Genomic DNA, 13069 nt, shown 5'->3' on the forward strand with positions numbered 1-13069 from the left:
ATTCTAAGCGCTCATTTTTAGTTTATTTTCGAAACGATAAACTAAAGCATTAAAACCTAGCATAATTCTAAATGGATTATCAAGTAAACTAGTTTAAAAAAATGGACGTACTCGGTTAATAGTTAAATTCAATCAGATTGACGAGAATGTTTTGGAAACTAAAGATTAATTAAGGGATCACGGGGAAATCCAGGTTCAAATGAAATTTCTAATTATAGATCTAGTTTTTCCAATGCCCTTCGATTGCTAAAACGAGTTATAAACGAGAATACGAAATAGTTCTAGCATAGATAATATCGATTAGTTAATGGAAAGGAATATCAACGGAATTGCTTTCTGTGATGCCTGCTAGACGGTGACTATAGTATACTATATATAGGTCTATATAAAATATATACGCGTCGGCTATTGGTTATTGCATATTTACGTTCACTAAAGTGGATCGAGTAATTCTAGGTTATTTAGCTGATAGGTCAGGCATTCTCTACTGCTCTTTACAGAGATTATCTTTCAGTGAAATTAAAATATGACAAAGATAAATATGCTAATTTACTCCGACTAATTCCTGGCTTTCCTACTCGCCCTACAATTCGATCCACCTTGTTACAAACGCAACCTAATCGGAAGACTCCATTTCCTGCAACATTTCACACAATATTGATCTCGATCTTGATGAGCAGCCGGTCATCGGCGCAGAAGCCCAGCTGAATGATGTTCGATATGTTGGCGTACTCGAGGAAGCCGAATCCCCGCGTGCTGATCGCCTCGCGCGGCTGATGGAAGGCCAGTATCTCGGGCTTGGTCATAATCGTATCGTGCTGCGAGAGCGTCACATCCGCCGGATGGACCATGCACAGCTTGATGCGTCCCTTGAAGGGCCAGTCCAGATGATAGTCGTTCTCCGACTGCATCAGATGCACATGCAGGCTGAGCACATGCGGCTTCCGCGGCTGAATATTTAGCCGCGCACAGAACTTGTAGCCATGCGGCGAGGTGTAGCACTCGTGCGAGTAAACCTGATTGTTGGCATTCGCCCGCAGGCGGGCCACCAAAGCGCCCAGCTGCTCGATGCGCCACACAATCGTTCCGTTGCTGTAGCGCGGATCCACGGGCGCCTGTTGGCGTGCCAACCGCAACTGCTTCTGCAGATTCTCCAGTCGCGTCTCCTGCTCGCGCGTCCGCTGCTCCAGCACCACAATCCGCTGGTACATGGTCTGCACGATCTGCTCATCCACTCCGTTGGCGTATTGAGGAGGTGGCGGCAGCCCATGGCCGTTCTCCACTGATCCTCCTCCTCCACTGCTGCTACTTGGCTTGTGCGGCTGCCAGGTGGCAATGGCCGTCTGCTGGAAGGCCTGCAGCATCAGCTGCATGTGGTGCGGCATGTCCGCCTTGAGGTGCTCCTCCAGCTGATTCGTCTCGGGTCGGCCGACAAAATCGCACTTGATCTTGGCAAACGGGCACTTCTCCTCCTGCGGCTCCTGCTGCCGGCGGAAGGGACAGCTGGGCAGGTGGCGGTGCAGCTCGATGGGCGAGGCCACCACCGAGCAGCCCAGCGAGGAGTTGGGGCAGTCGCGCTTCAGCTGCTCGATCTCCCGGCGCGTATAGTTGTCCGGGAAGATGTCGTGCTCGGCGGACAGACGCTTGTTGTCCATCGGACAGCACTGGTTGTTCTTCTGCATCCAGGCGGCCAGGCAGCTGCGGCAGAAGCGGTGGCCGCAGGAGGTCAGCACCGGCTCGTTCAGCCAGTCGATGCAGATGGCGCACTCGTAGCGAGAGTCCAGCAGCTCCTCCTCCTGATCTCCGGATGTATCCGATCCGTAGTGATGATGATGCTGGTGGTTCTGGTTGAGGGCCAGACTCTTGGGCGGAGTGGGTGCTCCACTGGGTGCTCCTCCTCCTCCGCCCGCTGCCCCCGCCGCCGCTGTGGGCGTGGCACTGCTGCTGGCCGCAATCCTAGCATTTGATGTGGTCGTCGTCTCATTGCTGTTGTGCTCCCGCTCCTCCGAGTGGGAATGGTGGTGCCCCTGCGGATGCTGGGGCATCCTGGCTGGCTTCTGGTCCGCCTGGACTCGCTGCATCGTTGCTGCCTCGCTGGCCGCCGGCTGGCTGTCGCTTTAAATCAACTAATTCAATTTTAAGAGGTAATTTTCGCTCATGACTCCTCGGAACAGCTGTGTATGCGTCGAAGGTTGTGCAACACTGGCTGGGCGTGAAAAGAGGCGAGCACACACATGTTCACACTGCGCCGGCGTCACTTTCGATAGGCAGAAAGTTTAAAACTATTTAAAATTAAAACTAATAGCTATAAGAAGGTATTACAGTTTTTTTTCGAATTTAATATCTTTTTTTGTGATTTCCAGAGAAAAGTTTTTCATAGAAAATAAAAGTAATTTTTAAATTCAATTTATACGATCTTTACAAGTTTAAAAAACAGGTTATTCAAAGCGCTTAAACTTTAACCAAACAGCCAATGTATGTATTTGAAAGCCAAACTAAATTGTCTATTGCGATTGTTAAGTAGAAATCGGGTAAAATTGAAAAAACTTTTTCAAAACCACTGCTTTTGTAGCTTTTGAAGTAACACCTATCGACATTCTGCATAGAATAGTTTATAATGAAAAATACAAATAATTTTTATATAATTTAAATTCAATTTATACGATATTTGAAAGTTTATAAAACGGACTATTTAAAGGGCTACAAATTATAAAATAATAAAAAAAAACCGACCAATAAAGGGATGTAAGCTAATACTCAAAAGGGAAAGTAATTATCTATTGCGATCATTAAGTAAATGGATAGAAATACATAGAAATGATTTTAAAACCCACGCTTTTGTAGTTTTTGAAGTAACCCCTATCGACATTCTGCATCCTACCGCGAAATGCGCCCTGGTGTGAACGCCCCCGTTTCGATTTGGCGGCGGTGCGCGAGCATATAAAACGGCAGTGGTTTTCAGCTTGGAGAGCAATCAGTCACCGAACACCGGGCGCTAAAAGATAGACTCCTACACTGCTACACCCCAACACGATGTGGATCCCGAACGAAAGCAGCGGCAGCACTATCTGCGTTCTGATGCCTCTGGCGATTTTGGCGACCTGGCAGCTGTGCGCGGTTCCCGGGACGGATGCCAAGCACTTGGCCGCCAGATCGCACGACCCCGAAACGGAAGCCCCATCCCAGATCCACGCACATAGTCACCCAACTGGCGACGCTGCGGCTGCAGTGCGTCGTCGCGAGCGGCGGCAGCTCTCCGATTGGCTAATCGCCCCCAACACGCGGTGGTGCGGACGCGGCAACCTGGCCAACGGCACCTACAACGACCTGGGCGGCGCCTCCAAGGCGGACAAGTGCTGCCGGAAGCACGACCACTGCAAGATGTGGATCGACGGGATGTCGAATCGCTACGACCTCTTCAACTACCGCCCCTACACGCTGTCCCACTGCAGCTGTGACCTCCGTTTCCGCACCTGCCTGAAGATGGCCGGCGACGAGGATGCGAACGCCATCGGCAAGCTCTTCTTCAATGTCGTCCAGACGCAGTGCTTCGGCCTCAAGGCGGAGACCGTCTGCGTCCAGCGCGGCGGCTCCGGCAAGGAGTCCGATCCCTGCCTCAAGGAGGAGACGCGCCAAAAGGCCTTCCTGCGCAACAACAAGCGGTTCTAAGAGTCCCAGGTGAGTCGCAGATTAGTTTCGAAAATTGTAGAATTTTTTACAATATTTTGAAATATATTTTCAAACTAATATAAGAAAAATAAACCAATGCAAATCTTTTGAAAAACTAAAATATCTTAAAAAATTATAAATTATAAAACTAGGAATGTAAATATCCATTATAATAGTAAACTATAAATATTCAATATTTTGAAATCTATATTCAAACTAATATAAAAAAAATAAACCAATCAAAATCTTTTAAAAAACTAAAATATCTCAAGAAATTAAAATTTGTACAACTTGGAATTGAAATATCCATTATAATAGTAAAATATAAATATTCAATATTTTGAAATATATTTTCAAACCAATATAAAAAAAAATAAACCAATCAAAATCTTTTAAAAAACTAAAATATCTCAAAAAATTATAAATTGTAAAACTAGGAATTGAAATATCCATAATAACCATTTTTGTATGTCTAATTAAATTAGAAAATGTTTTTTTAGATGAGATATTACCGAAGATTTTCCGGTTTCAACAAAATATTTATATCCCAAGAAATCGCATTAAATTAGAAATACCTTAAATTTATACCGATTCAACAACTAACTCGTTTTTCTGCGCAATATTTCCAGTTGGCACATAACAAGCGGCAGGATTGGAGTATCCCAAAGTCGCCTGCCCGTATAAGAAGCGAACAAACCGCCCCAGAGTGCTGCAATTGAGTTTGAAACTCGATGGGAGAGCATGGCAAAACACCATCGTCATCCGTACTTAGAGGAGAGATAGCAAGAGACACCCGTCTATGTATTAAGCTATATACCAACATATGTATATGACTCGCAAGTGCTATTATAATGCGTAGTAGTCGATACGATATACTATATATACTATATACTAGTTGTAGTCAATCAATCTAGTTTAGGCCCACGGATCAAATATAGGCTGCCAGAAAACCAAGTTTTTAACTAGCTGTAGACCCCGTAGATACCCTATATAATTAGTTGTAGTAAGACCAGTAGTAAGTTAATAAACAAGTGTAAAAAACCCTAAAAATGTGTATTTGTACCCGCACTTGGCAAATCTGGGCTCCATAATCCGGCAATCCGCCGTGGAATGTCGTACTTTGCACCGCGATCGCGGTATCAGCGTCCGTCCGCCTAGTATAAACGTATGTCTGGACTGTGATCGTCGCATTGACGTAGCCGTTGCCCCTCCAGATGACCCGGCCTCTCAATTGCCTACCACTTGCCGTTCTGGGTCATATGCGTCATGGTCTGGCCGGGTCGTCTGGTTGTAGGAGGAGCATTAGTGGATCAAGTCCAAGTCCAAAGTATTCGAAATGTTTTCGGGCACTTGAAAAACATCTTTACTGTGGGCTATTCCAATGACTAGGATTTAATTCCCATTAACAAATATATGATAGGTCGAGAAAAGTATTTATAATGAGCCCTTAAACTGATTAGAATGTAATTCCCAGTAAAAAATATGATAAGAAGATAGGTTTAAGCTGGAATTTAAATAGTTTAGAAATCTCATTTTCAAACTATAAAATAAAATACATATATATTTTATTATAAAATTCCCACTGCATGGGATTTATGTAGAAATCATCCCATTTATCTTTCTCCTCTTTTCTTTATGTGTAGTTGGGCACTGGGAGGTCCAGTTCAAGAAAAATCGAGCATCACAATCAAAATCCGAGCCTGACGCAATCGAAAGTATAAATAAATAAATACAAGTAAATATTTGTTTTATTTATTATTATTTACTATTGATTGTTTTGCAGCTTACAACAGAGGGGCCCGTCTGTTTGGGAGCTTGTAAAGCCACTCGTAAACTCGTAGAATCGTAAATACTTCCTGTCAGTTGGCTTCAATGTCATCACTTTGTAATCGCCGCTTTCGTTTTTGCCCAGAGACTCGGGTTTTAATACGTTATAATCTGAATACTATGTTTATACGCATACTAAGTCCATATGCATTCCGATTTTTCTGCGTAAGCACTTTATTTTGTTGATTTCGCAAATAGTTACGTCACAGAAAGTTTTGCCGATTAGCAAATGGCAAAGTAATGCTTTAAAAATGTAGAACATTGAGCTATTTATTTAGTTTAGTTTATATTTTTGAAATATCTTAATGAATATCTGAATGATAATTCAAAAAAAAAACCGAAGTGTTTCATTATAATATTTTATGATACGCTTTTGCCTTTGAAAGTTTTGAGTCTCCTGTTTTTATCCGTTTTGATTCAACCTACCCAAAAAAAATTTTTTTTTCATAATTTTTGTTTTTTTATATAAAGTTTTTGGTTTTGAAAGACTTTTTGTTAGTTCAAATATAGGCCCAAAATTTCGATCACTCAACATTTGATCGAAGTAGCTCTCAGTTGAGTTTTCCAATTTTCGAAACTACATTCGCTTTGTCAAAATTGTGAGGAGTTAAAGCGAGCTTTCGGATTCGTTTGGTGTTTGTGGAGTAAGTGAGAATCGCAGCCGGAGATGGACACGCCAGTTCCGATGGCGATGGTGCCCACCAGCCTCAATCCGATCCTCAACCAGCGACCGGTTAACCAGTCCAGAATTAGAACCAAAACAGCGGATGGAGAGCCCATGGACAGCGTCTTGGTCTCCAAGTAAGCACAGTAGGATCATAATCATCTGAAGGATAATAATAGCTTTGGTTTCCTTTGTCCAAAAAGCAGGGAAAAGGTTCATCCGCCGGCCTCCTCGTGGCTGAATCCCCTCCAGCGGCAAATGGAGGAGGTGCGTCAGGCTCTGCGAGCTCAGCCCCATGCCAGTGACATCCGCCTGCTGATCTTCACGGCGGCGGCCAGCAGCCAGGAGCACGAGAGGACGCTCGTCCCGGTGCCGCCGCAATTCCAGGCGGAACCCGGTGCCGGCTGCCAGGTGGATCGACTGCGTCGCTCCGTCGCCGACAACTGGCCCTCCTGTCGCCTCATGCTGGACACTCCCAGTGCCGACGAGCAGTACGAAGATCTCAACGCAGACGATGTGGAGGCCCTGCACCTGCTGCACTGGCTCCTGGTGGCCACGCCCTCCTCGCCCATCCTGCGTCGGATGTCGGGACTGCATTTGCGCAGACTTTGCCGGGTCTTGGGCCTGGCGCGTCCCACTCTGGAGCCCGGCCACCTGCTGAGCATCAGCTATCGGGATCAGGATCAGGATCAGAATCAGGATCAGGATGACCAGACCAGTAGAAAGCCCAGCTATGCCTTTCTGGGCCTGCCCTTCAAGTATCTGTACCGCTTCCTGGCCACCGGCTGTCTGGAGCATCCGCCTGGTGAGCCCATCCGCTTGTTTGCCCAACCGGAAACGGCCTTGGTTCACTGCGAAGAGCTTGCCGAGCCAGTCCAATCCTCGCCAGAAACAGGGGAAGAGAAAAAGACATCCCCAAACCCACTGTGCTGGCGGAACTCCATCCTCTCAGCGCCGCAAAGGGCTCTAGTGATTTGCCAACTGCCCGCGGAGTTGGACGAGTCCATTGCCCAGTCGCCGGAGAAGCACTTCCTGGAGTACTTTGTCCAAGAGTCCGTGGGCCTGAGGCCCAGCTATCTGCTCCTCTTCGACGAGTCGGTGGCCGCCCAGGTAATGTTCGCCTGGCCGGGCAGACGGATCGAGGTGGAGATTACTGGTCCTTCGCTGGCCCAGAGATCCCGCGCCAGGCTGTTGGGCTGGGCGAGGAGTGTGGGCCTCAAACTGGGAGCCTTCAAGCGGGCTCTAGCCGCCCTATAGAGAGTATATACAAAGTCCTTCCTTCAGAGCCCAGCGAACTGGAGCTACTTGATGTTTCGGTTTTTCCTCACCAATTGTAAATAAATATTTGGCTAAATTCAGTTGGCTTTCAGTTATTTAAAGGTTGGTGATCTAGTTCATTGTAGTAACTTGTTGTCATACAAATTTATGATATAACAAATTTTAGATTTTCGAAATTGGACCAGTAATTAAGAAGTTATGAGTAAATAAATGTTTGTTCGCTTGCAAGCAGTGCAAGCAGTCGTTTTTATGCTTGCTTGTCTCCATCTCCCTCGCACTTTCTTCAGTAGTGAGTAACGGTAAACTAATAGAGCGTTCTCACTTCTTTTTTATATGATTTGTAATTCTTCTTGACCTGCTTTTATTAGTAGATTTGATTCGAATATTACGAAAATAATAAACAATCATGAGTCAATTCTTTCAGCTTTAATTCCGATTCCGGTGTGACATATTCTCCGGCGTGTAGTCCATCACGAATCTGTGGCGCTTCCGCTGATACTGCGACTGCCGCAGGTAAACACTGGCCAGTCCCTTGGCGGCCACGAAGGTCACTCCGCCCAGGAGGATGCCCAGCAGCTTGTTCTCCTCGCAAATCCTGGCAAAGAGGCACTGGCCCAGGATGACGGCGACGGTGGGCAGGCCGAGGGCGATGCAGAAGCTGGAGGAGGCGCGGCCCAGGTGCTCCGAACCGAAGGCACCACCCACTTGACCATCGGAGTCCGGATGATCGCGCTCCAGCTGATCGAAGTACTCATCATCTAAAGGAGCCCCCGGCAGTGGTTCCCCCGACGCGTCCAGATGATCGGCGGGGACACCCAGGCGATGGTGGCGTCGCAGCCAGCGGATCACGGCGTCATCCCAGCGCACCATCCTGCCCAGAAGCAGGAGCGTCGGCACCGACGGCAGCAGGATCATCAGCAGGGTGGGATCCTCCTGGAGCAGCCGCATGCCCGTCTCATAGCCTGCCAACTCCAGGAGGGTGAGTGCCCCATAGGTCACTGCCGAGAAGTAGACGGTGGCCGCCAGGATGCCCATCAGGACACTGGGACACAGGCGCTCGTAGCTTTTGTCCAGGCGCTCCAGCAGAGCATCGAAGCGGCACAGCGGCGGCATCACTATGATGTACTCCGTGCGGCACTGGGTGCAGGTCACCGGGACATCCGGCGCCAGGAGCTGCTTCTCGTCGATCCAGCGGCTCAGGCAGGACTCGTGCACCCACTTGTTGGTGCCGCGACAGCGACAGGGATGCAGCCAATCCGACCGGCGGGGCTGCTCCTCGTCGCCGGTCAGGCAGATCCAGCACATCCGGTCGTCGTCGGGATCGCCGGCGGGCGGCTCCAGTCCGCTCCTCAAGCGACGACGCCGATGGGGCAGCGGCGATTGGGCATTCGAGCGGTTCCGCCGGTACATGATCACCGATCACTGATGACCCCCCCAAGGATCCAATCTCCGAACGGAGCTAGTGGAATTTTGTTCAAGTGCCCGAAAGGTAGCAACTTGGATTTTGCCTTTGAATTCCCAGTTGCTTGATTGACACGACGCACGAGGCCTATTTCTCCATCCATCACACACAAAAAATCGGAATTTTACCAAATTCAATTTTTTACCATAAAAATCTGTATTTTGACCGAAGCAAAGGAAATAATGATCCGAATATGGAATGCCATACCTCGTTGAACTCGTAATAAAATTTCCAATCGATCTGCATTTAAACCTGGAAATTTTTAATTTTTGGCCATTTTTGCAAAAAATTATGATGGTACCCCTTAAAAAAAAGCGATAATTTGGTCAAAAATTAATTTTCCCAAATCAGTCGCTAAGTGCACTGATATTAATGTTAAGGTTGTTAGCTGCTCAAAACAGTACGCCTTTTTTATTTAGGACCATTTTTGCCCGAATTACAGCAAAAAAACGATTAAATAAAATGTCAAATTTGCACCAAAAATCAAAATCCTGATTTTCCACCCAAAAATAGTATTTTGGTCATAAAAGTGGAAATAATGATCCGAATATGGAATGCCATATCTCGTTGAACTCGTAATAAAATTCCCAATCAATCTGCATTTAAACCTGAAAATTTTTAATTTTTGGCAATTTTCGCAAAAAATTATGATATAACCCCTTATCAAAAGAGTAAAAATTGGGTCAAAAATTTATTTTTTTTAAATCAAACAAAAAATGCACTGATATTAATTTTTAGGTGGTTAGCTCTTCAAAACAATACGCCTTTTTGATTTAGGACCATTTTTGCCCAAGTTACAGCAAAAAAACGATTAAGAAAAATGTAAAATTTTTACCCAAAGAGATGGTACCAATTTTAATTCCAATATGTCAACACTTTGGAAAATAATACATATTCTAGATTTCAAGTGTACGTACTCCTTGCGTTCTCATTTATTTTTTTAGTGGTTTACTTTACTTTCAGCGAATGTGGCACATGCCAAAAGGAAAACCTGTTGGCCCACTGAGTGAAAATAGGCGAAGGCCAAGTCCAAGAGCAACCTGGCAAACTGGATGTGCTGGATCTGGATGCAAATGTCTGTCTTGGCCCCAGCATACGAAATAATACTAGTAATTCTGTTCTACACTTACCATGCCGATGATCTTCATAGGATTTAGTAGGAATAGTCCTTTAAGCGCGACAATCACTGATCACTAAACACAAAACACAAAAAATAATAAGCACACACACTCGTTTTTCGGTTGGTTTTTTTGGGTGGCGAATCCGATCCGCAAGTCGGGGAAATTTCGCGACGGACCGAAAAATAAGCAGAACCTGTCGGCTCGAGAGCAGAAGAACATTTGGCCAGCTGGAAATATCTCCAACTTGGCCAGAATTCGAGAACCAGACTGGGAAAGCCAGCCTTTCCATTCCACTTTTCCACTTTGGCGACGGAATGCACAGGGGAAAAAGTAATAATATTATTATTATAATATTATACCAGAGGTTCTAGTTTAAAAGGAAAGATCATATTCCGAAACTATGTAGATTCACTATATAATATTTAAAAATTCTTAAGTTCTTTCCATAGTTTCCATGCTTATATTAAACTGATCCTTAAGATAAATTTACCCATATTATACATAGTTTTCTCGCAGTGTTCCGGTCAACGGTAAAGCACCACAAAGTGTGGCACCACTTCGAATTGGGCCAGAAATCGGTGAATCGGTGGCCAGGTGGAGTTGGAGGAGTGGTTCTGGGATCGAGTTCAAGATGAAGATGAAGATGACAGGTGCTCCGCCTCGGGATAAAGAAAAGTGGGCAAGGGTTGTGGATGTGGCAATGGAAGCTTTAGCAATGCGATCCAGTGGTTAGCAGGCTTCTGTTCTGCCCGATTAGCGATCATTATCGATTTCACTTGTAATTCGGAATCGGTTAAGTCTCAAAGAGTGCATACACTGTGGCAAAAGTTCTGGTATAAACATATATGCAAGCCCCATTTAATTGGCACATTTTGTTTTTCAATTTATTGTGTTAAATAAAAAGGTTTCAAGGGATTTTTGGACTGTAAAATATAATATAACTTAATATTTTTTAAATCTTCGTTCTAGAATATGCGTAATTAAAAATGAATTTAATTCGATCGCATTTCATTTTCAGTGCTCTCTAAGATAATGGCCTTTAATTTGTCTTGGTGAATCGCTCGCCGAGATTCATCCCCTTGATGAGCGTGTAGAGCGAAAATGAGAACTTGGCTATCTGAAAATACATAAAAAATTATTTTTAAGGGTTTTTTTAACATTATATACCTAAAAAAACTATTAATATTCTCCAAGATTTACAAATATTTATTTTTATTTATTATGAATATAATTCAAATCCTTCCTGTAATGGTAATATTTAACCAAACGATATAAAATATGTTATTTGGATGGAAAAAAGAAAAATATATTTCTTTACTATTTTGTTACCTCTTATAAAATTAATAAATGATTTCGGTTTTTTTAATATTCCTTTTATAAGAAAGTTATCTTAGCTTGTTAAAATAAAAGGACGTTAAAATGAATAAAACCTAAATCTTTTTCCTGGTGGTAATATTTACCCAAACGATACAAAATGTGGTATGTGGGTAGAAATATAAAAAGATATAAGTTTTACTATTTTTTTTCCTCTGATAAAATAAATTATTGATTTCTTTGTTAATACTTCTCTTATAAGAAAGTTCCCCCGACTTACACTGAACAGTAAAATGGCATAATATTTATTCATTCTCGAGAAGCTAAAATTAATATAACTCAAATCCTTTCCGTGATGGTAATATCTGATGGTAATATCTAACCAAACGATATAAAATAAAACGATGAAAATATGAAAGATATAAGTTGTACTATTTTTTTTTCTCTGATAAAATAAATTAATGATTTTCTCTTGTTTTAAAGGAGAAATACCTCTTATAAGAAAGTTCCCCCGACTTACGCTGAAGTAGGTGGCCAGGTTGATGGGGAACAGCTTCATGGCCGTCAGGGCGATGGGCTGCTGGGCGCGATGGAGGTAGTAGAGGAGCATCTTGCGGAACCGGGCGCACTGGCCGAGCCACTGGCACTGGAAGATGGCCAGGGCGAGCTTCTCGTTGTCCAGCATCAGCGAGGTGGCCTGGTAGCAGCACGGCGCCGTCTGCAGGGTCACTGCCATCAAGTAGATAATCGAGGCTATCTTGGTGTTGGTATTCGCAAATATAAATATATTGATCATGGTGGTGCCCATAATGGCGGCGGTGATCAGGAACTGCACGAAGATGGTCCGCGAAATGACCGGACTAATGCAGCCCAGCAGGCGCAGCATCGTCTGGTGGTCCACAATGCACCGCTGCAGCTCCGCGCAGTGCTCCTCCTGCCGCCTCGCATCCGGATAGATCTCCTCCGCCTCCGCCTGCCCGTCGCGTCCGAGCTTCTCCACCCTCCTGGCCAGCAGCTGCACCTGGACGCGCACCACATACAGGTAGATCACCGCGTAGACATCATCGCTGGCCTGGTGCAGGCACGTCCAGTTCATGATGAGGAACTCGATCCACGCCTGGATGCAGAACTGCAGCTGGGAGCGCTGCCAGTCCAGGCCGGGCAGGTAGAGGGCGTAGGGCGGCTGGCCGAGCAGGAAGGCGCACACGAAGGTCGAGGAGGAGTAGATGGCATAGCAGATCTGGTAGAACCAGACGAGCCGATTGCAGAACCTCACCGCATCGAGGATCAGCTGAAACTCCTCCCGATCCCGGCACCGGGCATCCAGCGAGGCCAAATGATGCTCCGCCCGCCGCAGCAGGGGCAAATTCCAGGCCAAGGCCACAATCTTCGCGGGCAGGATGACCGCATCGATGGCCACCTGGGCGGAGGTCAGCACCTGGGTGATCTCCATGCCGCCCATGTAACGGTAGCTGATCACAAAGCACGTGGGCACCACGAGCAGCTGCCACACGTACATGACCACCGAAAAGCAGCGGTAGATTCGCCGCCAGGTGGCGCTCTTTGTAGGACGACTTCCGTCCGGTGCCTGCATTCCCAAGGCATAGAAGCAGTTGAAGAGGTTCCTGAAGGCTCGCCGGGATTCGGGAAGCTCCTCCTTGTCCACTTCCTTAACCTTCTGACCGCTCACCTTCATGGCTGGCTAACTTTTGAGGCCACCGCTTGCCCGAAAGG

The 13069-nt window shown here is 45.6% G+C and overlaps 5 protein-coding genes across 6 annotated transcripts; 2 read left to right on the forward strand and 3 right to left on the reverse strand.

Moving 5' to 3' along the window:
* Nucleotides 1–4: 4 nt before the first annotated feature.
* Traf6 (TNF-receptor-associated factor 6) lies at nucleotides 5–2192 on the reverse strand. Its single transcript, XM_017139249.3, has one exon. It carries the CDS (start codon nucleotides 2079–2081, stop codon nucleotides 648–650), a length of 1434 nt encoding a protein of 477 aa, XP_016994738.2. The 5' UTR covers nucleotides 2082–2192; the 3' UTR covers nucleotides 5–647.
* A 761-nt stretch (nucleotides 2193–2953) lies between these two features.
* On the forward strand, nucleotides 2954–4719 carry GIIIspla2 (Phospholipase A2 group III). The gene is made up of 2 exons (XM_017139190.3): nucleotides 2954–3678; nucleotides 4299–4719. The coding sequence occupies exon 1, from the start codon at nucleotides 3034–3036 to the stop codon at nucleotides 3667–3669; it is 636 nt and encodes a 211-aa protein (XP_016994679.2). The 5' UTR covers nucleotides 2954–3033; the 3' UTR covers nucleotides 3670–3678; nucleotides 4299–4719.
* Nucleotides 4720–6042: 1323 nt separating this feature from the next.
* Nucleotides 6043–7515, forward strand: LOC108055730 (uncharacterized). Of its 2 annotated transcripts, none has more exons than XM_070218807.1 (2): nucleotides 6043–6297; nucleotides 6367–7515. In XM_070218807.1, the coding sequence occupies exons 1-2, from the start codon at nucleotides 6164–6166 to the stop codon at nucleotides 7415–7417; spliced, it is 1185 nt and encodes a 394-aa protein (XP_070074908.1). In that variant the 5' UTR covers nucleotides 6043–6163; the 3' UTR covers nucleotides 7418–7515. The 2 variants fall into 2 exon arrangements, with proteins under 2 accessions (XP_070074908.1, XP_016994675.2); XM_017139186.3 differs by having other exon boundaries at nucleotides 6045–6297; nucleotides 6364–7515.
* A 206-nt stretch (nucleotides 7516–7721) lies between these two features.
* Nucleotides 7722–8964, reverse strand: LOC108055731 (E3 ubiquitin-protein ligase MARCHF5). The gene has a single exon (XM_017139187.3). The coding sequence runs from the start codon at nucleotides 8846–8848 to the stop codon at nucleotides 7865–7867; it is 984 nt and encodes a 327-aa protein (XP_016994676.2). The 5' UTR covers nucleotides 8849–8964; the 3' UTR covers nucleotides 7722–7864.
* A 2096-nt stretch (nucleotides 8965–11060) lies between these two features.
* Or7a (Odorant receptor 7a) lies at nucleotides 11061–13031 on the reverse strand. The gene is made up of 2 exons (XM_017139185.2): nucleotides 11856–13031; nucleotides 11061–11138 (listed from the first exon to the last, which is right to left on the reverse strand). The coding sequence occupies exons 1-2, from the start codon at nucleotides 13029–13031 to the stop codon at nucleotides 11061–11063; spliced, it is 1254 nt and encodes a 417-aa protein (XP_016994674.2).
* Between the last annotated feature and the right edge of the window lie 38 nt (nucleotides 13032–13069).

Source organism: Drosophila takahashii, chromosome X (genome assembly GCF_030179915.1).
Source record: "Drosophila takahashii strain IR98-3 E-12201 chromosome X, DtakHiC1v2, whole genome shotgun sequence".
Lineage (NCBI taxonomy): Eukaryota > Metazoa > Arthropoda > Insecta > Diptera > Drosophilidae > Drosophila > Drosophila takahashii.

Excerpts from the sequence above, each read along its gene's own strand:
- LOC108055731 (XM_017139187.3), bottom strand. The coding sequence starts at position 8,848 with ATGTACCGGCGGAACCGCTCGAATGCCCAATCGCCGCTGCCCCATCGG.
- Or7a (XM_017139185.2), bottom strand. The coding sequence starts at position 13,031 with ATGAAGGTGAGCGGTCAGAAGGTTAAGGAAGTGGACAAGGAGGAGCTT. Across the intron at positions 11,139-11,855 it reads ACCTGGCCACCTACTTCAGC|ATAGCCAAGTTCTCATTTTC; the intron begins GTAAGTCGGGGG and ends ATGTATTTTCAG.
- Traf6 (XM_017139249.3), bottom strand. The coding sequence starts at position 2,081 with ATGCAGCGAGTCCAGGCGGACCAGAAGCCAGCCAGGATGCCCCAGCAT.
- GIIIspla2 (XM_017139190.3), top strand. The coding sequence starts at position 3,034 with ATGTGGATCCCGAACGAAAGCAGCGGCAGCACTATCTGCGTTCTGATG.
- LOC108055730 (XM_017139186.3), top strand. The coding sequence starts at position 6,164 with ATGGACACGCCAGTTCCGATGGCGATGGTGCCCACCAGCCTCAATCCG. Across the intron at positions 6,298-6,363 it reads GACAGCGTCTTGGTCTCCAA|CAGGGAAAAGGTTCATCCGC; the intron begins GTAAGCACAGTA and ends TTGTCCAAAAAG.